Source organism: Lipophrys pholis (assembly GCF_963383615.2).
Source record: "Lipophrys pholis genome assembly, chromosome: 2".
NCBI classification, from domain to species: Eukaryota; Metazoa; Chordata; class Actinopteri; order Blenniiformes; family Blenniidae; genus Lipophrys; species Lipophrys pholis.
The window spans coordinates 11,049,310-11,074,998 of NC_137636.1; the positions used below are offsets into that span (position 1 = coordinate 11,049,310).

The 25,689-nt window shown below is 41.9% G+C and overlaps 3 protein-coding genes across 4 annotated transcripts in view; 1 reads left to right on the top strand and 2 right to left on the bottom strand.

The window, feature by feature from the left end:
* Positions 1-17,550, bottom strand: part of galns (galactosamine (N-acetyl)-6-sulfatase) — a 22,647-nt gene extending 5,097 nt beyond the window's left edge. The window contains exons 1-12 of the mRNA XM_080493453.1: positions 17,290-17,550; positions 15,203-15,326; positions 13,967-14,041; positions 13,717-13,819; positions 12,790-12,933; positions 11,934-12,000; positions 10,566-10,693; positions 10,336-10,472; positions 10,103-10,206; positions 6,703-6,845; positions 4,960-5,062; positions 704-825 (exon numbers count right to left, since the gene is read on the bottom strand). Of these exons, the coding sequence (XP_080349579.1) occupies positions 704-825; positions 4,960-5,062; positions 6,703-6,845; positions 10,103-10,206; positions 10,336-10,472; positions 10,566-10,693; positions 11,934-12,000; positions 12,790-12,933; positions 13,717-13,819; positions 13,967-14,041; positions 15,203-15,326; positions 17,290-17,397 (1,358 nt within the window). The 5' untranslated portion in view covers positions 17,398-17,550. The remainder of the gene's footprint in view (positions 1-703; positions 826-4,959; positions 5,063-6,702; positions 6,846-10,102; positions 10,207-10,335; positions 10,473-10,565; positions 10,694-11,933; positions 12,001-12,789; positions 12,934-13,716; positions 13,820-13,966; positions 14,042-15,202; positions 15,327-17,289) is intronic.
* trappc2l (trafficking protein particle complex subunit 2L) lies at positions 17,464-19,541 on the top strand. Its single transcript, XM_080493456.1, has 5 exons — positions 17,464-17,905; positions 18,171-18,343; positions 18,612-18,699; positions 19,213-19,292; positions 19,367-19,541. Exons 1-5 carry the CDS (start codon positions 17,873-17,875, stop codon positions 19,410-19,412), a joined length of 420 nt encoding a protein of 139 aa, XP_080349582.1. The 5' UTR covers positions 17,464-17,872; the 3' UTR covers positions 19,413-19,541.
* pabpn1l (PABPN1 like, cytoplasmic) lies at positions 19,525-24,119 on the bottom strand. 2 transcript variants are annotated; one of them, XM_080493454.1, is made up of 6 exons: positions 23,811-24,119; positions 21,651-21,771; positions 21,122-21,189; positions 20,939-21,045; positions 20,759-20,846; positions 19,525-20,210 (listed from the first exon to the last, which is right to left on the bottom strand). In XM_080493454.1, exons 1-6 carry the CDS (start codon positions 23,880-23,882, stop codon positions 19,881-19,883), a joined length of 786 nt encoding a protein of 261 aa, XP_080349580.1. In that variant the 5' UTR covers positions 23,883-24,119; the 3' UTR covers positions 19,525-19,880. The 2 variants fall into 2 exon arrangements, with proteins under 2 accessions (XP_080349580.1, XP_080349581.1); XM_080493455.1 differs by having other exon boundaries at positions 19,542-20,210; positions 23,671-24,096.
* Positions 24,120-25,689: the final 1,570 nt, after the last annotated feature.

Below are 25,689 nucleotides of genomic sequence, written 5' to 3' on the forward strand. Positions count from 1 at the left end.
GTGTGAAGCACTCAGCAGAACACATGGCTGCATATTGATTGGTTTTTGCTTCTTTTTTTATTCTTCCAAGTGAATAGCAGGGCTAAAAGGTGGGCAAATGAAAAACAACATTAATGTTTCATCATCCAATCTCACTCCAGAACTGAAAGGAGTCGGGGAAGGAAGCAAAGCAGGAGATGAGGCCAGAGCGATATAAGAAAAGCAAGAGCTGCAGACAACAGAAAGGAAAGGTCAGTGCAGCAGGTTTGAGGACTAAGTGCCCAAAAAGAATATTGTCTCATTTTCTCTATAAAAGCATATTAAAACTGCATTAAACGGAATTAATAGCAGCGTTCATCTATGCTTGCAGCATTTTTCAGTTCAATCTTGGCCGCTTGTGTCCTGAGCTCTAAGTAATTCTTAACTCTCCTTAAACAGCACTCGCTCTCAATATAGACCTGAACAATTTATCTTGCAATTGTAACCTGCAGCGGTGCGCTGGAGGGCTGAGGGCCAGATAGTGATCTTTAAGGCGCTGTTTGCAATCACAATGAAAAGGGTGTAATCAGGCGCACTCCAGCCGAGTGGATCAATCCATCGCCTTCGTTTTCATGCCACTGAATCCACATTGATCTTCGACACATTCTATACCTAAGCCAAGAAACCTGTCGGTGGACACCTCCTTTCCACACCTTCGCTCTTGTCCTCTTTTCCGTGAACTGACCTGAGAGGGAACTTTTCTCCAGGATCTCGTCCCAGGTGGAAAATGAGCGGCTGCATTGTGTGTTCAGTCTGATTGTGGGTCGTCACGCCGGGCACATCCTGACCAGTACAGAAGTTTATACCCTGTAGAAGACACACAAGAAGGTTATTGTAAACAAAACGAATGACAAAAGTGCACATTAATACCAGCGAGCAGTCAGGGGACTCGTTATAAGTGAAGACCTCCCTTCAATATCATTATACTGAGGAAAACACATTTGAGTGAATGTCTTTTCAACTGCTTCGTTTTTATAGGTGTTAACACAAGAAACCTTTTTAACTGGCTCCATACAGTTTGGTTTGTTTTGGTTTTAACATCAGATGCCCTTTCTGCCACAACCAGGATTCACACCCAGGTCCCACATACGTAAGGTCAAGACATAAGCCAATGTGCATACATACAATACAATACAATACAAGTATTTCGACCGAATCACCCGTTGGTCTTTTTCCATGAATGCTGCACAGTCTGAAAACACAGATCACCACTCAGCCTGTGGCAGTTTCCGGTCACTGCTCTCTCCACGTGTTAATATTCAACAGCAAAGAGCAGAACTGTCCCATTTTGGCCACAAATATGTCATAAATTAATTATAAAGATCACTCTTTCTCTACAAAGCAATCGAACAAAGAAAAAAAAAAAATCTGAGGTCAGTCCCACAGTTTCGCTTTTATGTAAAATGTGAATTAAAATATACAAACCAAAGAAAAATGAATCATAATTGTACTTTTTCCACACATTTTCAACCACTTTATTCAAGTTTGGGTCACAAGACACTGGATGGCTTTGGGCAAAGGCAGGTTATGCCCTCCACAGTTTGTGTCCAACACAGGGCAAACACAAAGAGACAGACAGTCATATAGAATGGGCAATTCAGAATCATCAATTACACTCAATTGCATTTCTTTTTTTTTTTTTTTAATGTGGGAGGACACTGGAGTACCCATAGAAACCCCATGGACACGCAGGGACAACATGTAATGTTACCCTGGACTCAAAGTGAGAATATTCTTGCTGTGAGTACGACAACACCAGGGGGCTTATGACACTATTATGTTCTTTATTTCCTTTGTAAATAGTGCATGAAGTATTGAACCATTTCCACTGGTCTATATTTGATGATTTTGGATATTGTAATTGAAACACCTGTAAACACCATATGTGTGTGGGTTTAGTGCGTGTGTGTGTGTGTGCACAAATTTAGAAAAAAAAAAAACTGCAGAAAGGATTCAAGTGTTTAGATTTAGGATTCCAACCACCTGCCTCATTGAACCGAATGCCTAATGTCAGTGTGGTATGGTCTATATGCATATTGTTTTCCAATCTGTTGTGCTAGTTATGCAGCTACCATTGGCACATGTTGAAGGGAAGTCTCTTGCATAAAACAGAGGACTTTTGCAGCCTCCTCTTCATCTCTCCACGCCTTCGCTCCTGCGCTCTCACTCCATTCTCGGGAGCCTGGCAGTGATCGCAGCCTGATTGAGTCACACTCACTCCTCCAGAACCCCCCGGGGATCTGCCCCTCCTTCAACACACATGCACGCACACACACTGTGACGCTCACACATTTTGATGAGCACAACTAATATTGAAAAAGCATTCGTCTGTAAGGCAGTGTTGTTGCCCCCCTCTGAGGTCGCTCAACAGAGCACCTCAAAATACATACAGAGGAGAAAAAAGAAGAGTGAGGATAGATACCCCCGACCCTGCAGAGCTTCCACTGATCCAGGCATGTCTTCCCATCTTTTGAAGCCAGCAGCTTAGAAATTCAGAAAAGATTGGAAAAGAAAAAAAAAAAAAAACCCTCTTCCCAGAGCCCTGCTGCTCTGGATATCACAGGACGTCACCGCTGTGGTGATTAACACATCAACAGGTGGCAGAAGAGTCATACAAAAAGGCAATATTTAGTCTGTTCCAGTAACTGGTCTTTGCTTTGGCTCCATACCTCATCTAGAATTTGTTCTAATCTCACCCTCCTTGCTCTGCATCCCTGGAAATGCCAGAATCTACCACAAGGAACTTCTCATGCAAAAAACATCAACCCACAGCCTCAAATCACAACACACAAACCTCCTCCTCACAGATCCCGAGTTTCAGACTGTGCAAGAAGGGACTTTCGGCTCAGCTGAAGCTCCGTCATTGACCACCTGATGGCTCCGCCGTCTGTACACAATTTTAAAAAAGGACTAAAGGTCTACCTTTTCAAGCAGGCTCTTTGTTATTTGATCTCTTTAACATAGCACCGGAGAAAAGACTGCTGATTTGATAAGTCCTCATCAGAGGTACATCAGTTCAACTCAACCAAACTATTCAAATTGTTGTTCTTGAACCTCTTCCTGAAAGCTTAGACTGCCGACTAAAGATTGTTGCTCCGTGGCCAGAAAAGAAGAACTGACCTTATCCATGAAGAAAAAAAAGGATTTTTTTTTTTTTTAAACCAAAAAGAACATGTATTATTTCAGGTCTTATCCCTTCAAAATTCTTTGCCGACTACACCAACGTTTAATGACTAGGAACTAGCTACGAGTCAGATTTGATTCATAGCTTTATGAAGTGTTCAACAAGGTTAAAAAATCTACTGCTGATGCCACCAAGTTCATTTCCGTTGTCTAGGTTACTCAGTACTCCACCTACAAAGCCACTGTCACGGCAAACTATATTCTTTAATATTAACATCACTACACTGCCTCAACGGAATTTGATGAGAGCCATTTAAGCCTGTGAAATTTCTCATTTTCCTCATGGCTGAGCTGCACGAACGGAGCCAGGACAGAGCAATACGTCGCCGAGCTATTAACCTGTAATTTCATTCTTCTTCACAGACACACATCTTCCCTTGTTTATTTTCCATCCAAGGCCAAAAACGCCAAATTATGTTGCAGTGTATTATCAAAAACCGAGGAGGAACCAGGAAAACATGTGCATCTTCCAATGAAGAAGTAGTTTCACTGTGAATTTCTGCTTGAAGTGGTTAATGTCTTATCTATAAATGGGAGGACAAAGATAAGATAAATCCATTGTTGAGCTAACAAAAAACAAAATGGGATTCTTGAAACATATTTTCTTTCAGAAGCTGACTTACTAAACACAAGATTCAAAATCTGACAGCGAGTACACAAGCCATTTGTTTACAGCGTTTATGTTGATGAAATGCATCATGGGCTACACGAGAAAAACATCGGAGCGATTCAACCATAATGTGTCCTCCATGTGTCGATGCAACCATAATGACAAAATAGAGATTTAACTTTGCCTTGCAGGAACACAACAGTCGCTCAATGACACGCCTGCGCACACACACACACACACACACACACACACACACACACACACACACACACACACACACACACACACACACACACACACACACACACACACACACACACACACACACACACACACACACACACACACACACACACACACACACACACACACACACACACACACACACCTGTACAGGGAATCAAACATATATGTGCATGTTTTCTCTCGTCTTTTCACTCTCTCCTCCGTGTACGCACGCACACACCAATCGATAGGCAACTCACAGGCAATCAGATGCCATTATTTGTGAAGTTCCACTTCAGTTCACATGAGTTGATAAAGGAGGCTGCTATTGATTCAGCGGCCCTGAAGGAGAGAGCAATTTAAGCGACCGATGGGGCATAAAACAAACTGGATCACAGGAAAAGCATAGCCACCGAGGGCGGACAGGTGGACGTGTTTGTATGGATAGAGGAGAGAAAGAGAGAGAGAGACAAGAAAAGAAAAGAAGAAAAAAAAAAAAAAAAGAAGAAAAAAAAACACACACTCTTATGCATCTTAGGTGTCAGACCTCTTATTTCTCCAGATATATTTGATCTGTGCTGAGCTGATGTAATTATGGCCGTGCCGTATGACGCCACAAGAAGAAGCAGGGAACGATATGCAAATGGAGGGGAAAATTTCCACTGGAGTTTGAACAAACAAGTCAACTGAGTGATGAATGATGTAAGTTCGCTGATGTGGGGGCTCTTCATTAATATTCATTACACCCTGATGTACACAGCAGTCAACTGATGAGCCATTTTCAAGATAACACCAACAACAGCCAAAGTGTTTGTGTGTTTGAGTCAGATTAGGAAAGACAAAGAAGGAGGAAGTGGCACTGCAAATCAAGGAGTGAGAAAACACAGACGGGACCGAGCTGAAGTGTTCAAAATCAGTTTTACCTGCTTAAACTCCTGTATTGAGTTGGTCCAGGTCCAGTAGTGTGCCTTGTATTGTCCAACTCTCACGGCCATCATCTCATTCCCGCGGTAATAAAATATTGGCCTGTCGAACATGGAAAGAGATAATGTTCATTTTCTTTATTTTTACAAGTAAAATTGCACAAAAAGCACATTTGTTTCTGTCTAGAATAAGTGGTGCAATGCATGTCTGTGAATTTCTGTTCCAGAAAGTTGGAGAAAATAGAGTTGCACAACAATGAACTGTTTCATATAATGGGGCCATCTCAGCACAAAGAGCTCTGACGCGTTCCAAACAAAGATCACTGATACAAAAATCTATCTCACAGTTTGTTCTCCAGTCTGACTAAAGTCTGGCAAACACACTTTACTCTACTGTTGACAAACAGAAAGAAATATCTTTGGAAGACAGAAATCAGCCATGGAGCTCCAACTAACGAATGTTTGATAAACACTGTCATCTCAGAGACTTTTTCTGAACTCCAAGAAATCAACTGGGAGACCAAGATCACAGGACTGACCTTAACTGCCTTGATGTCGCTGCGAATAGCTCGTCTCCACTGTAAGACTCCGTGAGCCTTTGTGTGGTAGTAATTACTGATCTGTACTTGTTGCATGAATTGCTTATTTTTGTAGGTATGTGGTTTGCAGTAGACATATGGTTGGATTCTTGTGAGCACGCTTGCCTCACAGTAAGAATATTCCCGGTTCCGGGGGATTCACAGGCTTTCTGTGTGAACTTTGCATTTCCCCCCTCTGCGTGCATGGCTTTTCTGCAGGGACTTTGGTTTCCATGTGCTACAAACCTGCATCTGAGGCTAAGATGCATGATTTTACATTTGTCCTTCGAGGGGTGTGAGTATGTGTCACTCTCTCTGTTTGTCCTGCGATGCAATGGTGACCTGTCCAGTGTACCTCGTCTTTGCTTACAGTCAGCGGAAATGGGCTCCAGCACCCTGAATTGGGTGAATCAGTACAAACGGTGGGTGGGAGAATGGATGGCTGGCAAGTAAAAAAAAACAAGCCCATGGCGGCATACGAGAGGAAGAAGGGGATCACCAAAGATCATGCAGATGGATATATCTATGTTTTTAGCCTTGTCGAGACAGAAAGACTTACATGGTGTTATGATTTCAGGGGTAATGTGTTTCTGGTAGGCCACCCAAGGCTGACAGATCTGGAGTGAACGGCAGCTGGTGTGGGAGGCTGAGAGGCAGTGACTCCACACACAGCACTGGCTCTGCAACCAAACTCCTCGAGTAGGAACGGGCTGTTTCCAGGTGTTGCACAAGGTGAGAGGCGCCGGGTGGGTGTGGTGATACTCAGTCACAAGGTCCTGGCTGGGCTTAAGGTTGCAGGTAGGAAAACTCTGACTGATGTGCTTAGGGTACCTAACAGCAGCTCATAGTATTCGGCATTCTGGGGCCAAGTGGGTAAGGTCCTGGGAGGGCTGGAAGGACTTTTGGTCATGCATCTGGTGGCTCGGTAGCGGATGGAGGGGTCTTGCCCAAGCTGTTTTGGTTGACAAGCCTCCATAGTACCACATAGACTTTGGGTACTGTACCTTTGGACTGGCAGACTGAAGTGGTCGTCTCAGTTTATAATTCATTCAGCGCATGCTAACGAATCACAGCAGTGAAGCCAACACAGGACCAAACCGACACCCCAATTTTTATTACGAATAAATTAAATACCACAAACAACACTGTGACTAACTGGTCTCACCTGTCTTCCAGTGAGTGCGAGACATTGAGAAGAACTGACGTCAGGTCCAGTCCGTCCAGGGTTCGGTCATCAGGAGCACTGATGCCAGCCAGAGACAGGCTGGTGGTGAACAGGTCCATGACATTGGCCAGCTGGTGACTCACCTGCATGAGGGAGGAGACGACAAGAAACACAACTGTCAGTTAAACATGCAACATTACCAGTAAGCTTTGAGTTCCAGAACGAAGTAAGCATTCCTAGTTCCAACATAAACACACAGCATTGTGTGTGAACTGATCTTTGAGACCATCGATGAACTCTACCACTGCTTCTCAAATCCACCACAGGAGGACTTCACTCCTTAAATGAAATCAAACTGTGGTAACATGTTACTGCAGTCATGACTTGCACCTGTAGTGTTCACATGTGGCAGACGCATGTCGTCAGTCTCCTCTCTAATCTCTGCATGCAGGATTTTTAATAAAAACCTGTTTTTTAAATGAGGTTTTTAGGAGGGAAAGGGGGGAGGAAGGGAGAGGATAGCGAAAACAGAGGAAATAAAGTAGGGAGAGGACGAGGCCCGGGCAGGCAGGCGGCTGGAGCTGGAGCGAGCTGCTGTTTTATCTCCTTCTCCCAGTCCCAGTGAAAAGCTTTATTTTATTTATAAACTTTGAACTATTTTCAGATAAAATGCCATTTTTTCGCTGTCATCCTTGATCTTCCGTTCCATTCTCTCCTGAGCGAGCCTTAGAGGGAGACGGCACGCTCACAATCAGATAGTGCTATCAGCCCTCTGCAGCTGCACCGCCATGTGCCGCTGTGCTCCTATCGGCAGCCAGCACACACACAGAAACACAGACACTCTCACACAAACACACACACGGGCTCCTAAGCACTGAAATGAATTCCCTTTTCTTCTGTATCCACAGAACTAGCCACAGAAAAGGGCTCCGCAATGCCTTCCATGATCTATCTGCACATCCACACACTTTCTCTCTCACAAACACTAACAGATTTACTCCTTCATTTCTTCAATTCTCTACTTTTTTTTAAGCCCCCCCCCCCCCCCCCCCCCACACACACACACACGCACACGCACGCACACACACACACACACACATAAACCATTAGAGCAGACAGGACAAAGGGACATGAGGAGATGTCACAGTGACATTTAGATGGTAATAACTTGCAAAACCGCCCCAAAAAAACAGAACTTTAAAACTCAAACAGGTCTCACAGAAAAACTTATCTAACAACTTGCCAACCTTTAAATCCTTCTTTTATTAGCTCTATCGCCCTTTGCAGTCTATACAAAACTTTTTTTTTTAATCACCCTTTATTCTCTCCTTTTCTGTCTGACTCATCACTCTCTATTAATGTCACATTTTCTTTCGCACTCTTTACGAGCAGTGATGTCGGTTATCTGAGCAGGCAGTGTAGCTGTCCCCGTCTCTGCCACTCTGCCAGTGTGTCTGCAGCCCGATAACCCAACAAAAGGGATTGTGGTGCTCAACAATGTTGTGGGCCTGACAGCCCACCCACCTCTCCATCTTTGTTCCGACAGTCCTCATCATCGCGGCTCCACACACCACCTCAGGCACTGAGAGAATGCTGAATCTGCATCTGCTTCCCACCGGCCATGCTGTCTCATTCCAGTACACCTTTGCCACCAGATATCAGCATTTAAGTGACAGGTCAGTTAAATTGATACGTTTCACCACTCTAATGAACTTACTGAAAAACGGCTTTAAACCCAAGCAGTAATTGCGTGTACGTACATATGTACATACATACATTCGACATTAAGACCAGGGAGTTCCGAAAAGCACAAACTTCATTGAAGCAGGAGAACGATAATCTAAAAGAACGTCAGAGTGACTAATTGTCCTTTCTGCGCTTCTTTAACTAAGCTTTGAATTTCTAAACAGTAATCAGATTTTTCAGTCTCAAGTCCAGATGACTATCATTCCACGTTTGTTTGTGAAGATTATTTCAACCTGTTGAAATCAACTTTTACCAAGGACTTAGGTGATTATTATTATTCTCCAGCGCGTTTGGGGAACAGAAAAAAGTATTATTTTTAAATGCACAGAGATTTAAGAAGACTACAAAATAAATAGAAGTTACCAAGGTTTGGTCCTTATCAATACAAATTTGTAAATCTGGAGATAAGCAGTACTAAAACTGTCATAATTTAACAGAGTGTGAAGACCCACATTATCAAAATGCACACACGCAGATGTGTCGTGTGGAGTTAAGCATTAATAGTATTCACATCGACGTCTAAAACAGTTATCTGCCATTCAAACATCTGATATAAAGATGTAAAATCAAGCATATGTATGCACACACAGAGAGAGTGGTCAATTTCAACACAGCACAGGTGCAGCAAGTCTTTAGCGCGCCTTTTCTCTTTTCTACACCAGTCACCTCTTTTACTTTTTCCTTGCCTTGCTTCCTTCTTTGCAACCCCCCCCCCCCCCCCCCCCCCCCAGCACCCCTCCACCCCCCCAACCACCACCACCACCACCCCACCCCTCCCCATTCCTTTATCCTGAGCGCCTGGCATATTCAGATACTGAAGTCCTCATTACGGCTCAATCCAACCTCAGCAAACACACAAACAGATTAGCCGCTTAAGACGCTCCCAATCCCCCTCTCCCTCGCTACTCTGCTGTGCTATCAGGCCCCAGCACAACCCTGTGAGATGAGCCAGGGGCAAGGCTTACTGCAGACTGCTGCCTCCGCTTGCTCCTCCACAAAATCCCTCTGCGTCACAGCCCCGTGTCACAGCTGCCCCTAATACAATTAAAAGTCATTTGCAGAACGCACAGGCTTAGGGGATCACAGTATGGGTGGGGGGTGGGTGGGAGGTGGGGGTTAAATTGGGGAATGGGGAGGGTAGAAAGAGAGAGATGGGACATTAATTCCAGCCAAAAATATTTGAAAAAAATAAAAAAAACTAAACAAAAAAAACAAAAAACTGAAAAAGCACCCACATGCTTTGTGTCCAAAATGACACACAGTTTTCTTTCAGGAGTTCAGTGGCGTGATAGAAGTTGAACACAGTCATAAATAATTGGCAGCTGTGCCAATGGATCAGAATGCATGCATGTAAAGTGGTAAATGATACACAAATTAAACAAAAACAAACAATCGTTTGAAAGAAAGGATTAGTAAAATAATTATTCCTCTACTCTCAACCTGATCCACAATAGTTTACATTGCCTGCAGCTTTTCAGAGAACGTTTCAGCAGCTGGTTTGATTTAATGGGCAGAACTTCAGGAAGCAACAATGGGAATTAAAAAAAACAGTCCCTGGATCCTTCAGTCTTTTCTCTAGAGAACATCCCAGGGATTTAGTGTGTGATCAACTGAGTTTATTTAGGAAGGCAATAAATGACTGAGGCTTTCGTACCGTGCCTTCTTTGATGTTTCCAGGCCACCAGGCAATGGCGGGCTCCCTCATGCCCCCCTCGAAGGTGGTCTCCTTCCCACAGAGGAACGGCCCATTGCTGCCACCTGAGGAATTATGTACGCAAATAAACATGCGCCCATGAGTCTCACACACCATGCATACAAAACAGAAAATACCCAGATAAAAATGAAGGATAAACGATAAAAATGCGTTTGTGTGTATGCGTTTCATGCCATTTATCTTGGAGGTTAAAGCTGCTCCGTTGTCTGAGGTGAAGAAGACAAAGGTGTTTTTTTCAATGCCCAGGCTTCGCAGCGATGACAAGATCTGGCCCACGCTGTCGTCCAGCTCCATCACTGCATCACCATAACTGCAACACATTACAGTTCACCTTCAGGCATAGATTCATATCCAACGTCCACACGCTGCTTAAAAGGAGCCAGTGGTTTGGAATGAAACATACCGGCCTCGTTGGCTCTTCCCTAAGAAGCTCTGGGAGGCGTAAACCCGGGTATGAGTGGCGTCAGGTGCCCAGTAGAGAAAGAAAGGCTGCTGGGCTTTCGTCTGACGATGGATGAATTCAAGTCCTTCCTACAGAGGTGTGAGAAACTTAGGATGTTATTATATCACTTGTTCATGTGTCATGATGAAAAACAAACCAATTCAGAAGAAATACAAACAGCAATTATTGTTCAATAGTAACACGCAGTGATTACTCGGTAGTTGATGTTTGCGAGTGAGTTTGTATGTTATTTTTATTTAGTTTTGTTTTCGTTATGTCATCTATTTCAATCATTTCACAATACAGAGAATTACACCTGACTCCCTTGTACTGCTCACAATGGCAAGGTTATTCTATTCTAATCTGTTCTTTTCTATTCTAACATTTGTAAAATGTTTGAAATTGAGCTTGTCGAGGTGCATCTGCACTAAATACCAATTTCATAAAGGTTATGTTCTGTTTGTGTTTAACATCTCCCTGGAAGTTAGTGATTCAACTCACTAGCATTTTACATCATGGGTTCATGCATCGTGTGCTGCTATTTAAGAGTGTGTTTAGTGTTAGACGCATTTTATGTATTCGATTTATGTCAGGAAATCTAAATTAAAAAGTAAAAACAAGTAGACACTTCCTAACCGTCAGAAAATGAGAATTACTGTATATATATATATATATATATATATATATATATATCCTTGTATTTGCTCTATGGCAAATTTTAATATGACACTTTTAGAAATTCAGTAATTAAAGGTCAACTTTAATCCTTCAATCCTTCTGGCAGCTGCAAAATTGAACAGAATTTTGAATACTAAGTCACATTTCAACATCCTACATCTTTATGTAAAAAGCTAGAAATCAACGGGAATTCAAGCATTTAGCTTTGGTTTGATTTTCCAAACTCACTGCAGCACCGATGCTAATACAGTCTCCAAAGACAAGCTGCTATGAGCTGTATAAATCAGCACTTGACAGGCCTGTGTTTTTCCTGAAGTGCTTAACTCACTACATCTCTAAAATATAACATCGTGTCAAAGAACAGAATGAGGCTTCAATCACAATTTTAATCTACTAAAGTGGCTTTGTTGATGTGGTGTTGTTGTTGTTTTAGTGAGCTAAAAGTAAGAGTAACATAATATTTCATTCTTCATCTTTACTTTATGAGAACAAATGTGTTTAAACTTTAAGTTTGAAAGGATCCAAATGTTCCCTGCTGCCACTGTCACACCGAGCATGTCTGGCACGCCGTGTTGTTTGCTTCCAACAGATAAATCCAACTCTGCCTCACCAGATCTGCTACACGGAAACGTGAGTCGAGCATTGGCTTACCCTCAAGAAGATCTGCGTGAGGTTTGACTCGCCGGTGTTTACGTTGATCTGAAACTCTTCGTAGTACCTGGAAAACCAAAGCATTGACACGAATCGTCAACTGCATCCTTACTGCTACAAAGTTAGCCGTTCGAATATCAGCTAAGAACACAAAAATAAATGAATATGTCAACAAGCTGAGTGTATCTCTAAATTCCCATTTGCGATGACTGAAAGTGCTGTAGACGCCGTCACTGAGACGAGAGAAGAAAACTCCCTTGTTTGTTGACGGTGTTTGCAGGAGATTTTTGGTGAGAGACGTATTTGGGAAGTCTCTGCGAAGCCGAGCAGAGGGAACTGTTATGAGGTGTTGCTGAAGCGTGGCGCGGCGAGCACAGAAGCAGTGGCAGGCATCGCTTCCTTACGCTTCACTTCCTCCAGGTGTCCTCGCACACAGCCAACGCAACCTGCCGTCTCTTGAGGGCGCGTGTGTCTTTGTGTACGCGCGCATGGCTGTGTGTGTGTGTGTACGTCTGTCCAGGGCCCAGGTACGCAGCGTTGATTAAACCCACGGCTAAGCGAAAAACACGCCCGGCTGCCAGTTCCAATGACCCTGAATACACATATGGCTGTTTTGGGGAAAACAAATGGGCGGAAAATGGAATACACAAGCACAGCTGGTACAGAGAAAGAACGGGGGAGGCGGTGGGGGGTGGGTGGGGGGGGGGGGGGGGGGGGGGGGAGACACTCAACTCATCCAGAGGAGCAGACAGCCGAACTATTCCACTGAGTCATGGGGAAAAATGTTTTTTATAGATTTCCAGCTTCTGTTTGTGTGTGCTGTTATGTATATCTGAGTGCTCCTGAGTGATACTACCTGCCAAGCATCTCGGAGTTGTTGTAGACGGGGATGTTGGGTGTGACGCTGCTGTTATAAGGACCAACGTGGCAGTTTGGTGCGCCAAACCATTCATCAAAACCATTCTCCAAAGGAAGGTACTCCGGTCTGTGGCCGAGATGCCTGTTGTGACAAGTGCAGTGGATTCATACACTGAAATCAACGTGACGTGAAGGTTCAACTCTCATGATTTTGCATCTCTCAATTCAGACCATCCGTGAAAATTGCACGGACGAGCTCGCACAGACAATTTCTGAGAGCCCCATATACCTATTTTGCTTTTTAGCTAAAAGGACTTCCTATTTACCGCAGGTCAGTATGTAAAAGAAAACCTGGAGATGTTTGAAGATTGATATAGAGAGATAACATGTCGCTCTGCTCATTTCGCCTGCTTTGAAACTGACAAAGCTTAGTCGCGATTTCTGGAATTGCATTTCTTCGCCTCTTCTGGTTGCACAACTGTACAGGAAAACAGGCAGCAGTTGAAGTTATTGTGAAAGTGTCAAACATCAGCCAGAGTGACGGAGGGAGTCACCGGAAAAGCAGATAACATTTCCCCCTAATGTATCATCTGAGGAAAACCATATCATTCTAAACTGTGGAAACAATGAAAAGTGAAAGCAATTGTGCCAATAACACACACAAAATGATACAGCGGCATAGCTGTGAGGCCGCTGAGTTGTGAACACTCATGCTTCATGGCGAGGATGTCCCAGGTTTGACTCTGGGTGGTGCTAATTGGTCTTTCGCTGCAAAGTTTGCATGTTCTCTGGGATTTCTTCCGAAAATCCAGGCTCAGTGACTGTAGGTGTATGTGTGTGTATGTCCAACTTGATTTGTTTGACGATACAATCTGAATGCACCTTCTGACCTGTGAAACTCGTAGATGGAGTTATAGGAACTCACCACTTGCCCACTATCTTGCTGACGTAGCCTTTCTTCTTCAGCATCTGTGGTAACAAAATCTCATCCTTGGAGATTCCTCCCACTACATACTGAGGCGTGTACGCTACAAGAAAAGTCAACATATTAAAATATATCACTTGTTTGACTTCATTTCATATATATATATATATATATATATATATATATATATATATATATATATATATATATATATATATATATATATATAAAACGTTTCATGGAAATGTACCATTTCTGGCGTGGGCGTTTGTCGTGTAGAAACCATTTCTGACAGGCAGCCTCCCGGTTAGAAGTGCAGCTCTGGCTGCAGACAACACAAAATGACATTGACGTACTGTTACTCGTAACTTCCAACAGACAAAAAGAATGAAGTATGCACTTCCATTTTACTGTATAAATTATCACTCATATATATATATATATATATTCACTGTAGTTATAATCAAACTCTGCATTTTGTGAAAGGCTTTGATCAAATTGCAATCTGAAAATTGAAAGAATTCATGTTAAAGGTTTGTTCTTAATTCTGTTCACACATATGAGTCAGAATAAGAAAATACAATCAAACCTGAAAGGAAATCCCTGAATCTTATGTGAATGAAATGTTATATCAATCAGCCCACAAGAACAATATGTACAAACCCTTTCATAAGAATCATTAGTCAGAGGAGAATAATGGATAACACTAGATACAAATTAATTAGGGAAAACTAAATATTCAAAATGCAATATATATTTAAAAAAAATATAAAATGGTTATTTGCTTTGCTTTATTAACGTAGGATTATTGCTCAATACAGTTTTCAGTGAACTGAACCAAAATGTAAAGCTGTTTTCTTCCTAAAACTTTTTTATGCAAAGTTTTCTTTCAATGTTTCACGATTAAAAGGCTCACACACTTTTTCGTGTTTGCATTTTTCACAAATAACATTTTTCATTTTATTTATCTATTTCATTCAAAATCAATAATTAAAAACCATCATTTTCATGTTTGTTCAAATCAAATATCTCACATTATTTATGTCCAAATCTAATTTTCATACTTTTTCTAACATTGCAGCTTTTATGTGTTTCTTGAATGCCAGGAGAGTTCCTGACTCTTTTACTTCTTTCTGAAACTAATTCCTGTTACTGCGACATCGTTCCATTACTTTGGAATAGAACCTGTTTTTTTTTGTTTGTTTTTTAAAGATGTCTGTTCCTTTCAAATTATAGTGACTTTCTCTTTTTTTCCAAACCTTTCTTGAAAGTTCTTTGGCCATATTTTTCTGTTTGTTTAACTCTGTTTAGATTACTTAGAAACATTACATGTCCGGAGCTGAACTTACAACAATGGTTGCTGCAACACAGTGCGATGCATGACTATTTTAAAGATCACATACGTGTTATTATTTAGTTTCATCATATAATAGAATATTCTCAGTGAAGAAGAAATACCAGTTTACATCAGGTGCTACTGACTCACATGGGGAGCAGAGGGGGTTGCCAGTGTAGAAGTTTGGGAGAAGCATGCCCTGAGCTGCCATGGCATCCAGATTAGGGGTTTCTTTGGCAGGGTGTCCAAACACCCCCAAGTCCCCCCAACCCATCTAAAGAACAGCGGAAAGGTTATTACCAGCGGGGTATTACAAACCATAATGATCAACCATATTGTGTTTACAAGAAACATCAGCTTAGTGAGGTGTTTATTTAAATTAGGGTCCTGATGGAGCTGCAAACAGAATGTTTGGACTTGAATGGATAAAAAATGACTCGAGGATGGTGCAGGATGGCCGAGTGTAACACTGAGAGATAAATAATCAACAATACATTGTACAACTATAGTTTCAACAATGTGTAAAGTGTCAATACAAATGAACATAATGATTTGCAAATGTCCTAAAACCCATGATTTATTCACAACGGGACATAGACAACTTATCAGATCTCACAGATTTCACCCTATCATGGAAAAGAATAGTTAATTCAGTAACACCATTCACTGGCGCTCTTTAAAGTAGATATTCAGGTTTTTTTTTAGATCCGTTTCTACCATCATCATTTATCATGAACATGCAAATATTAACACTTTCAATATCCGATTTTTTATTTTATCACAAAGACATTGATAATAATGTATAAGGAAATTGCAAAGGAGTTGCATCTTAATCATATAGCACTTGTATGACTTCAGCTGATGCATAAAGAGTAACCTAGTATTGAGACAATGACCCCTAACAACACAGCTGAACACTGTTCGCCCACACGCAGGCCTTTGGTTTGCTCCGACTGGGCCACATCAGGTCGATGAGGAATAATCTACCACAGGAAAATCAGTGTAGGGTTTGCACGCTTTGCTTTTATATTAGGGATACCTTGGATTTTTTTCACTTTACATGAGTGATAAAATCTTTATTTTACTGTGTTATAAAACTAACATTCATAATATAGCAAGCAACGTAATGGTTAACATAAAGAAAGAAATATTGATACAGTATATAAAGCGTTGTTTATTTTAGGTTTGTTTTTTTATTTTGTTTTTTGTTTTTTTTTAGAAAATTTAAAGTACTTTTTACTGAAGTGGAGAAGAACTCACTGTGTTTAAGGATGACAGTCCTTTTTTTTTCTGTTACTTTAAATCTTGCAGAAGAATATACAAACTTGCCTGATGTACACTCAAACCTGATGTACATATTACTACTGAAAACAACATGCAGCTGCCGGTGCATGCAGTTTTATATTCAATTAAACCCACGTGAAGCTGCCTATGTGTTGATCTGGAAGTAGTACATGCAGGTTGTACAGGTTGGACTAGATGTTTTCAGAGTCATTTCCCTTTGAGCCAAAGATACAGTGGTTAGCGCCCCAGCCTCACAGAGAGAATGTCACCAGTTGAAATACTGGCCGAGCCTTTCTGTGCTGAGTTTACATGTTTTCCCGTGTGCACATGGGTTTTTTTCTGGGTACTCTGGTTTCCTCCCACAGTCCAAAATGATGCATGTGAGGTTAACTTTTGAGCCTAAATTGCACAGAGGTGTGAATGTGAGTGTGTGTGTGGTTGTCTGTGTCTCTGTGTTTGCCATGTTTTGACTGGTGACCTGTCTAGTTGGTGACCTGAATAAAATGAAGTGGTATAGAAAATTCAAATCTCCCTGTAATGAGCTACACCTCTGATCACTCTACAAGTTCATGCAGAACAATAAATCTATTTGTGACATAAAGTAATCATATTATTGTTGTTCCTATAAGGTAATTTAGCATCAGTTCTCATTTTACTCTAAATACCCTGCATGAGTGGGTGAGCTGTCATCACTGACTGATCAGCACCTGCACTGCTTTAAGCTTTTACTTCGATAATGACTTATAAGACTTGAGTTTCAGGATACAAGATACGTCAATAAAAATGCCTGCCAGGTCCTGAGCACCCAGGAAGGAGAAAACACAAAAACCATAAGAGATTTCTGTAGTTTCTACACAGTTGTTGCTCAGTGAACTGAAGTAATGAAGTGAATTTCCTGTTCAACATACGAACTAAAGAGTTGAAAATGATAATAATTACAAAGAATAACTTACGTCATCCATGAGCATGATGATTATGTTTGGAGGTGATCCATTTGGCAGCTTTTCTGCCACTGAGCAGCATATTATAGCCGAGAAGAGACTGAGAGTTAGTGCAGCCATCAGTACTCTGAAGCTGTCTACAGTGTGATCACGTGATCATCCAGGAAGTGGTTTGTTTATCTTCCTGTGCCGATTCAGCGCAGCTACTGTGCATACAAACATGCGTCTAAGCCCACAATGTATAGGTTTCAGCTTGAATTAGATTTTTTTCTTTTTTACCGAAATTGCAGTCTTATTGTTGTGTGTGGTGGCGACGTTTCTGGGTTTGTGGAAAAATCGTAAAATTGTCTTTAAACTCGCATTATGTTCAGAGACGAATGGTAAAGGTCCCCCAACGGTGAAACACCCGTATAGAACGAAGGTTGAAATTGTTGTGAAGTGAACCAAATCAGATTATAAAGTGAGTAATATTTTGAAAAGCGAACACATTAAGTGTGAAAACGTCGCACAGCCGCCTCGGTTCCGGATTTTCCGACAGCCTTGAACGCACCGCGTCACGTGACAGCAGCTGACAGCTCGGAGAAGGAAGAGCAACATGGCGGTGTGCATAGCAGTGATCGCTAAAGAGGTATCAACACCCTGGTTTATCATAATTTATGACGATCGAATATATATTTATATTCTTGTTATGGTCGCTGTGTTAGTGCAGAGTGTTTACACGTGCCATACCATGGATTTACGCCTGTAAATCTAGCGCGACGAGCTAACATTATCTTGGAGCGACAGATTGTGACATGTTTGTTGAGATTTCTTTCCAGGCTGGTTTCATTATTCTACTTCGATTTAGTTTGTACTGTGTTTCGTTATTTTTATTTTTTTCATTATTTCTCCAGAACTACCCTCTGTATATCCGGAGTGTGCCCACCCAGAATGAGCTGAAGTTTCACTACACGGTGCACACGTCGCTGGATGTGGTGGAGGAGAAGATCTCCGCTGTGGGGAAGTCTTTAGGGGACCAGAGGGAGCTGTACCTGGGTCTGCTCTACCCAACGGAGGACTATAAAGTGTATCCTTTACCCCTCTGTGTGATTGCAGTTCCTCCAAGCCGTTGATTTCTGTCACAAACTCGTCCAATACAGTTGGAGTTTTAATCTGATGTTCAGGTATCTATCTCTGAAGGAAGACACAAAAGTCAAGGTGGACCACAACTGTTTTGTGAAAGGTGCTGACATACTTCTAAATAATTGGAGCTTTTTATCCAGTAAAACGTTATTTGGTAGCGTTCATCTAATGTGTTAACAGAAATCCAAACACCCTTGACGTGGTTAAAATAGATATGGCTATGTAACCAACTCCAAGGTGAAGTTTGTGATTGTGGTGGACTCATCCAATACGTCATTACGGGACAACGAAATAAGAAGTGTAAGTTTTGCGTCAACGTTTTTGTATCAATATTAATTGTCCTAATCAGCAGTGGTTCCCAGCCTGGGAGGGTTTTGTTTTTTGAACTGAAGTTTTGAAAATTGAATGAAAACCCTAACACAATTCAGAAACTGTTTTTCAATATAATGAGCCCACCAGCATTTGACTTAATTGTTTTAGATCAGAAATTGGCTCAGCAGTTAATATAAGCAATCTGTGGGGGATCAGGGTGGGCAGGAAAAGGTTTGGCAACCACTGACTCATAGTATAAATGTATCAGTGCATTTGTTCACCAGCATATTACCACATTGTATTCTACATTCAGCAAATCAATATGAACAAAAACTTTAACCGAACTGGATAGTTATAGCTTTTCGTAAGGTTTTCGCCACTTTTGCTTAGCAAAGACTTGCGGTTACGCACTAAACAGACTGTACACAACATTTCAGGTGTACTGAATCTGCATAACCAAATCTCTTATTTACTGGTATTCCTTCCATTTTATCCTTGCAGATGTTCAGAAAATTGCATAATTCCTTCACCGATGTAATGTGCAATCCATTCCATAATCCTGGGGATCCCATTCAGTCCAAGTGAGTTTATTCTCCCTAAACACCAGTTACGTTTGAAAGTTGGAATCATGTGTAACTTTTCATTCCTTGTTCAGGGCCTTTGATGGGATCGTTTCTGGAATGATGGTACAAAGCGGCTGAAGCCATCTTGCCTCCTCACTGCACCTTCATTGTACATATGTTTTGTTTACAAGTTGTGTTGATTTTGAATCTGTAATAAAAAAAATAAGTGTAATTGGACGTCACCAGATATGTCATTTTACTACAAGTGAAGCACTGGGTCATTATTTTATTTATTCACTTATAGCAAAGAACTTATACATTGGGGCCAGGGGTTATACATAACATTGCAGGCAGTGACACAAAACAGTCGTCTCAATCCGTAAAAACAAAGATGCAGCTGCATAACAATTTGAGGATTGTCCCATGCATTCACAGCAACGTAAGCTTGTAACACCTGGACTCCGGTTTCATTCACATCTCACAGACGAAAGACCGATGCCGACAGTCAACTCTGTACTTCTCACATTATGGTTAACAGTAATGCCTGAACACATTGGTCTAAAATAACTTCTATTCACCCACATGGTGTGTATGCTGCAGGTAGTGCTAGCGTTGTTGAGGGTAATGCTGTCCACTGGACTCTGCCCCTGATTCCTCAGACGGTGGTGTGATGAGAAGAAGACATGGGTAACGTTTAGGCATCTGTTCATGGTAGCCCATGTGTCCGTACTGTCTCTTTGCCACCGAGGGTCCTCCGTAGTAAGGGTGGGGTGTCTGATGTTGCGGCCTTGTTGACTGGTACCGGAATCTGCCCCGGGAGCTGTTGTGGTATCGAGGTGGACCGTAACCACGACCTCTGCCTCTGGAGTGACCTCCTCGGAGTCCGCCCCTGTCGGTGGTGCTGATACCAGGCATGTTGGTCCTCTTGGGAAACACCTGCGATCCAAAGAGATCCTCATTAATGTGCCGTTTAAGATGGCTGAGGTCATACAAAGATTAGCATTAACTTAAATGTGTAATTTCCTTTTAAAGTGAACAGAGACACATGAACTAGACGGGTACGGCTTAAAATACTTTTTAAACACTAAATTGCACGCTACACAGTGACCACTTGAGCTGTACCAATCATTTCTACACTTCCTCACCTACTAATAAATATTTCCGTCTCAGCAAAAGCACATTTCCTCTTCAAGTTTACATTTTTACATAGTTGTAATATTTTCAGACATCAAATTCAACAAACAAAAAGAGAACTAAAAATATTAGGATATTTTGCAACTTTTCTACCAATGCTGTACGCTGCACCAAGTACTGATATTGGCATCCTCGATTAAGACCAGTGTAAAATCTTTAGTTGTATATTACAGTCTATTAAAAGTAAAGGAAATTTTCTGTATACTTTCCACAAGTGTACCAAGAGTAAACTAACATGGACACAAACTTGTTTGTGTACTCTCCACCACTATGCCAACAGTGCATCTCACCTTTAGGACTCTTCCTCTGAACAACGTCTCATGCAAACCAATAGCGCTCTGCACCGAGTCTCGATCCGAGAACTCGATGTAAGCAAAGCTGCAAGGGGAGAAAAGGTTCAAACGCGGCATTAGAGGGCCAGACGGTGTCACTTTGCAAGCAGTAAAAACGAGGCAGCGAGTTGAACCCACCCTTTGGGATGACCAGAGAATCTGTCGCACAAGATGGTGACTCTGTTGACAGGACCACAGCCATTGAAATGGATCTCTAGCTCATCGGCTGTAGCTCCATAGTCTACCTGGGATTCGGTCAGCATTGCGTCAGATCAGAGAGAGCAGATATCATGAAGAAACAAGATGTGCGAGGAGGCTTACATTTCCCACATAGACCGATCTGTTGTCTGCGTCTATCCTCTCCTCCGGAGTCATATTGTAGAAAGGTCCTGTAGAAAACACAATGACATGGCTTTTGTGCATCCAATGCAAACATTTATTTCTTGCATCGTCTTGTTAAAGTACACATTTCAGAGCGTAATCCCAATGATTGCCTCTCTGTTCTGAGGAAGAACCAAATGTGAGGAAGGGGAGGGTGTAAAGGAGGCACAGAGGCAGAAAATAGCCACAGGCAGCAAGGAGGGCACTTCTGGTTCTCTGGGGCTCGCTGCTTCGTCTCATTGGGCAGTGATGAGGCACACGTGAACACTGTTGTGACCACAGAGAAGCGTCCCAGGTGTTGGCCAGATGGTGATGGATGCGGTTACCTCACCTGCCTGGAGGCTGCAACGCTGCACACCTGGCTACAAATATGCTGCCGAGGCTTCCCGTATGCAGAGTCGGTATTTAGCCGTACACCAACGTGGCACAAGGAGAAACCACTTGGCATAAGACAAGCGAGCCATCTCACCGGGCTGAGGGCTGCTGCCCAGGAGCTGCATATCCACCGCATCACACCGCTCCTCTTCCAGTCTCTCGGACTCTTCTTCCATCTCCAACTCCTGAACCCTGGCCTTGATGGCCATCAGCTCCTGAAATACAAGCACCTCAACCATCAGGTGACGTGACAGTCCTCTTCATCCCTCTCAATTTGGTTCCACATTATCCCGTTTACATGTTTCCCTGATAGGTTTTAATACAATATATTTTAACAGATTGATTGTTCCACCAACATGACAGTTTTACAAGTGGAGCACAAATCTTAATTCTCAGTCACTCACAAAGCAAGTCACACGGGGGGGATTGTTCTAATGTTACAGGTACTGAAACAAAAGATTCAACCTAAACAACTGCAGAGATGCAACTAGATTAGAATTTCTCACAACACCTTTTACCCATATTTGACATCTCCCTGGGTGAGAAGAAATAATCTGGTAGTCCATTGTAAAGAATTTAGTGATTAAGCACTAATCAAAACCAGCCAAAAATGTGAGTTACTGTGACATGTTACTTTTGAACTTTGAAAGATGCAAACAAAATCAAGCGTGATCTATTGATGAAATAATAATGAAATAATTCCTGTGGGCATCTCTCTCTCTCCCTCTATATATATATATATATAAAATTATAGGATTCCCCAGCATCACTGCAAAGGCTTGTTTGCCAAGAGTAATTCCATGTCTTATCATATGATGCTTGGTTTTGTCTCTCATTCTACTATAAAGTCTGTACTTGTCAACAAGTCAATTGACCATAATTACTTTTTTAACCCATGTTAAACTGGGAAAAAAGAAACACTCTTAAGACGGCATTGAAGGCGCAATGGTGCCATAATCCTGCCTGTATTAGAGTAGCAGTTTAGAGAAAACTTGGTTTTTTAAGCAAGTTTACTCACTGAAATACAATTTAATCTAGTTTGTTGCTTTTAAAATCATAACTTGCTACATAACACCCACAATTTGAAGTAGTATTAAAACTTCTGATGTGCTTTTTTTTTTTTGGAGGCAAGAAGTTAATTCAGTCTTGGTGAATTAAATGGCACCAACATTGACACAAATGCAAAATATAACAGTATTTTTCTAAACAACCCTTCCCTGAAATTAAGTAGAATATCCTGCTCTGCTCCTCAATAACATGGTTAAAATATTAAAGATCCTAACTGAGGTAAATCACTGAAAAGCTCCAGTTGTGCGTCAGAACCACAAAGAAAAGTTAAAATGATTCAAATGCCATTACAGGCCTTGTTGACATTCATTTGAATTCCATCAGTATAAGAAACAATTACTGTGGAACTCTTATACTGGAACAAAGAACATTAAAGCTACTTTGGATTATTATAAAGATCTTAATCATAACTTGATAAATGGTCTGTGTGCTATATGGATGCTGAATATAGTCTTGTGGTTTGCATTAGAGCTGCAGAATATCAGGTTAGGATGCAATATGAAACAATTGTCATATCGACAAACATTTAATAATGAGGTTGCATTTGTGCTTCCAAATCACATCTCTTCCCTCTAATTTAGACAAGCTGGGGCCTCCTCCTCCCCCCCCCCCCCCGATCTCCATCTGTGACCCAGAGGTATGAAACCAGGAGGGCTGCCAATCCGTTTTTCTTTAAATCAATGAAGGCAGAATATTTGTGAATTAAATCCACATGTTAGAAACGCAACGTGCAGGGGCACAGTCATTGCAGTCACATCAGCCTCTTGCTATTTTTATTGCACACACCGACACAGACATGCGATGCATCGTGGAGCTTTACGTTGCATTCCAGCCACACAATGCTAGGTGCAGGATGCTACATGAATGAATGGAGGACGGCCTTCCTGGGTAGCACGAGCTATTATTTTTAGCTGCACCGACACGAGCATGCTCGAGCAGCTCAAACGGAGCGATCCTGACATCTTTGCGGAGGTCTGCCTCATAAAAGCATTGAACCAGTTCAAGTCACCTGGTTACGGATGCGGACAGTACCGTGATGTCCTTACCGGAGAACCGTTCGTCAAACCACATCGTCACACGCGCACGATCTGCGTTCACGTGCACCGCCGACCGTGCGTCAACACACTTAAAAAAAGAAGAAGAAAGGAAACGTGACAGCTCGCGTTTTCTTCGCCGTCCTACTCACCGGGTCCTCGGCGAAATGCTCCCGGATGGACTCGCCCTCCAGGTAGCCGTACTCGGTACAATTTTCCGCCATGCTCACTGCTCAAACATCGCATCTGCAAAGCTCTCCGCAGCTCACCAGAAAAGCGCCACAAAAACCGTCCAGCAGGAAGGGGGGGTTGAGGGCGGTGGAGGTGGAGGAGGAGAGGGGGGGGAGTGGGGGGGGTTGATGGTCCGCAGACACCTGACCGCGTGCGAGGCGAGATAATAGATATCACCTGTGGACGAGGACCGTGACGCGCTCGACTGATTGACAGTGCAGCGCGCACGTGAGAGGGGGAATGAGGAGGAGGGGGGCGTATCCAAATCACATCCGGGTCCTCGCCGCCCCTGTGGGCCCCCAAACCTGACCTGGTCAGAAACGCAACACTAACATTAACAACATTAAACAGTATGACTGACGTTTACTTGATAGAAAAATGACTTGAGATTGAATAAGTTTGTTTTTGTAATTTTTTTAAAACATTTTTTTTATTCAGACAGTGTCTATGTTTACAGATGTATTTTGTCAGTTTTGAGTCTAAATGGATAGAATTTTGGAATAGCTTAAGTTTGTTTTTGCTTTATTGATTCCCTTGGGGGAGATTATTTATCTGTTTTTGACCCATCCTGCATATTCATGGGCTTAGTTTGGTCGGCCTAATCCTCATGTTTGTCACTCGATCACGTTTTATAGAAAAAAAAAAAAACAGGGAGTCTTCCTCCCTGGGCCCTGAGTTGCTCCCATAGGCCACAGAGTAAAGACAATATTCCATCCATCCATCTTCTATACCACTTTTCCTCTTCAGGGTCGCAGGAGTCCATCCCTGTTGAAGAAAGAGGATACAGTCCTGGACAAGTCGCCACTCCATCACAGGGCCAACACAGAGACAGACTCTCACACCTCAGGGCAAACCTGCTCAAACTAAGGTTTGAGCACATTTAGGCCGTCAAAAATGCAGCAGTTTGCGCAGTAGATGAAATTATAAAAATGAAAGCTGGAAGCAACGTTGAACAGGTCCTCTCTACTTGCAGGACTCGGACTGAGAACGTCACCTGAATAGTGGATAAATGTGGAAACGTTTTAAAACTTAAATGAAGTTTCTAGTTGAAAGTATGGCAAACCTGTAGTGGTTCAAATTTGAAGGAGTTTAAAGGTAAGCTGGATTGTTTTCCCATCCACTTCAATGTTAAAAAGAAAAAGTTCAAAAAGTTTAAAAGTAGTTTAAAGAGGTTTTTAAAAAAAAAAAGAATGTAAAAGTTGAATGTTTTAAAAGTTGAAATGTTTGAATTGGTCAAATTTTTAAAGAGGGATAGGCTGAAGATTTAAAAAGGAAAAAAAAAAAAATAAATAAAAAAAAAATAAATAAAATATATATATATGTATTTATTTATTTATTTTAATTCCCCATACGTTTACATGGGAAAAATATTGTAGAAAATTATAAAATATAATAAAAATAAATATACATTAAAAAGTTACAACGTAGCAAGAATGTCTTTAAAAAAAGCTGCACATTCTGAATGGTTAGACTGCAGGAGCCGAAGCCACATTCCAGGGTTAAAAAAATGATAACCTTCTCACTTCTGTGGCAGCAGGTGCTACATCCTTGTAATGGTATATACCGCTTGTACACCGCATAAGCAGTCCCCAAATCGCTTTACACTGTTAATCACGTTCACCCATTCACACGTTCACACACCAACGGAGGGGGCTACCAGTCCATACAGTGAGAGCAGTGTGGGGTTCAGTGTCTTGCTCAAGGACACTTCGACACCTCTACTAGCTGAGCCACAGCCTGTTGTAGTCACAATATCTGCACATTTGATAAATTTTAGTATAAAACTGTCACAAACAGAAA

Excerpts from the sequence above, each read along its gene's own strand:
- pabpn1l (XM_080493454.1), bottom strand. The coding sequence starts at position 23,882 with ATGGCGGAAAATTGTACCGAGTACGGCTACCTGGAGGGCGAGTCCATC. Across the intron at positions 21,772-23,810 it reads AGCATTTCGCCGAGGACCCG|GAGCTGATGGCCATCAAGGC; the intron begins GTGAGTAGGACG and ends CTTGTATTTCAG. Across the intron at positions 21,190-21,650 it reads GGGCAGCAGCCCTCAGCCCG|GACCTTTCTACAATATGACT; the intron begins GTGAGATGGCTC and ends TGTTTTCTACAG.
- trappc2l (XM_080493456.1), top strand. The coding sequence starts at position 17,873 with ATGGCGGTGTGCATAGCAGTGATCGCTAAAGAG. Across the intron at positions 18,344-18,611 it reads CCAACGGAGGACTATAAAGT|ATATGGCTATGTAACCAACT; the intron begins GTATCCTTTACC and ends TGGTTAAAATAG. Across the intron at positions 19,293-19,366 it reads GGGGATCCCATTCAGTCCAA|GGCCTTTGATGGGATCGTTT; the intron begins GTGAGTTTATTC and ends TTCCTTGTTCAG.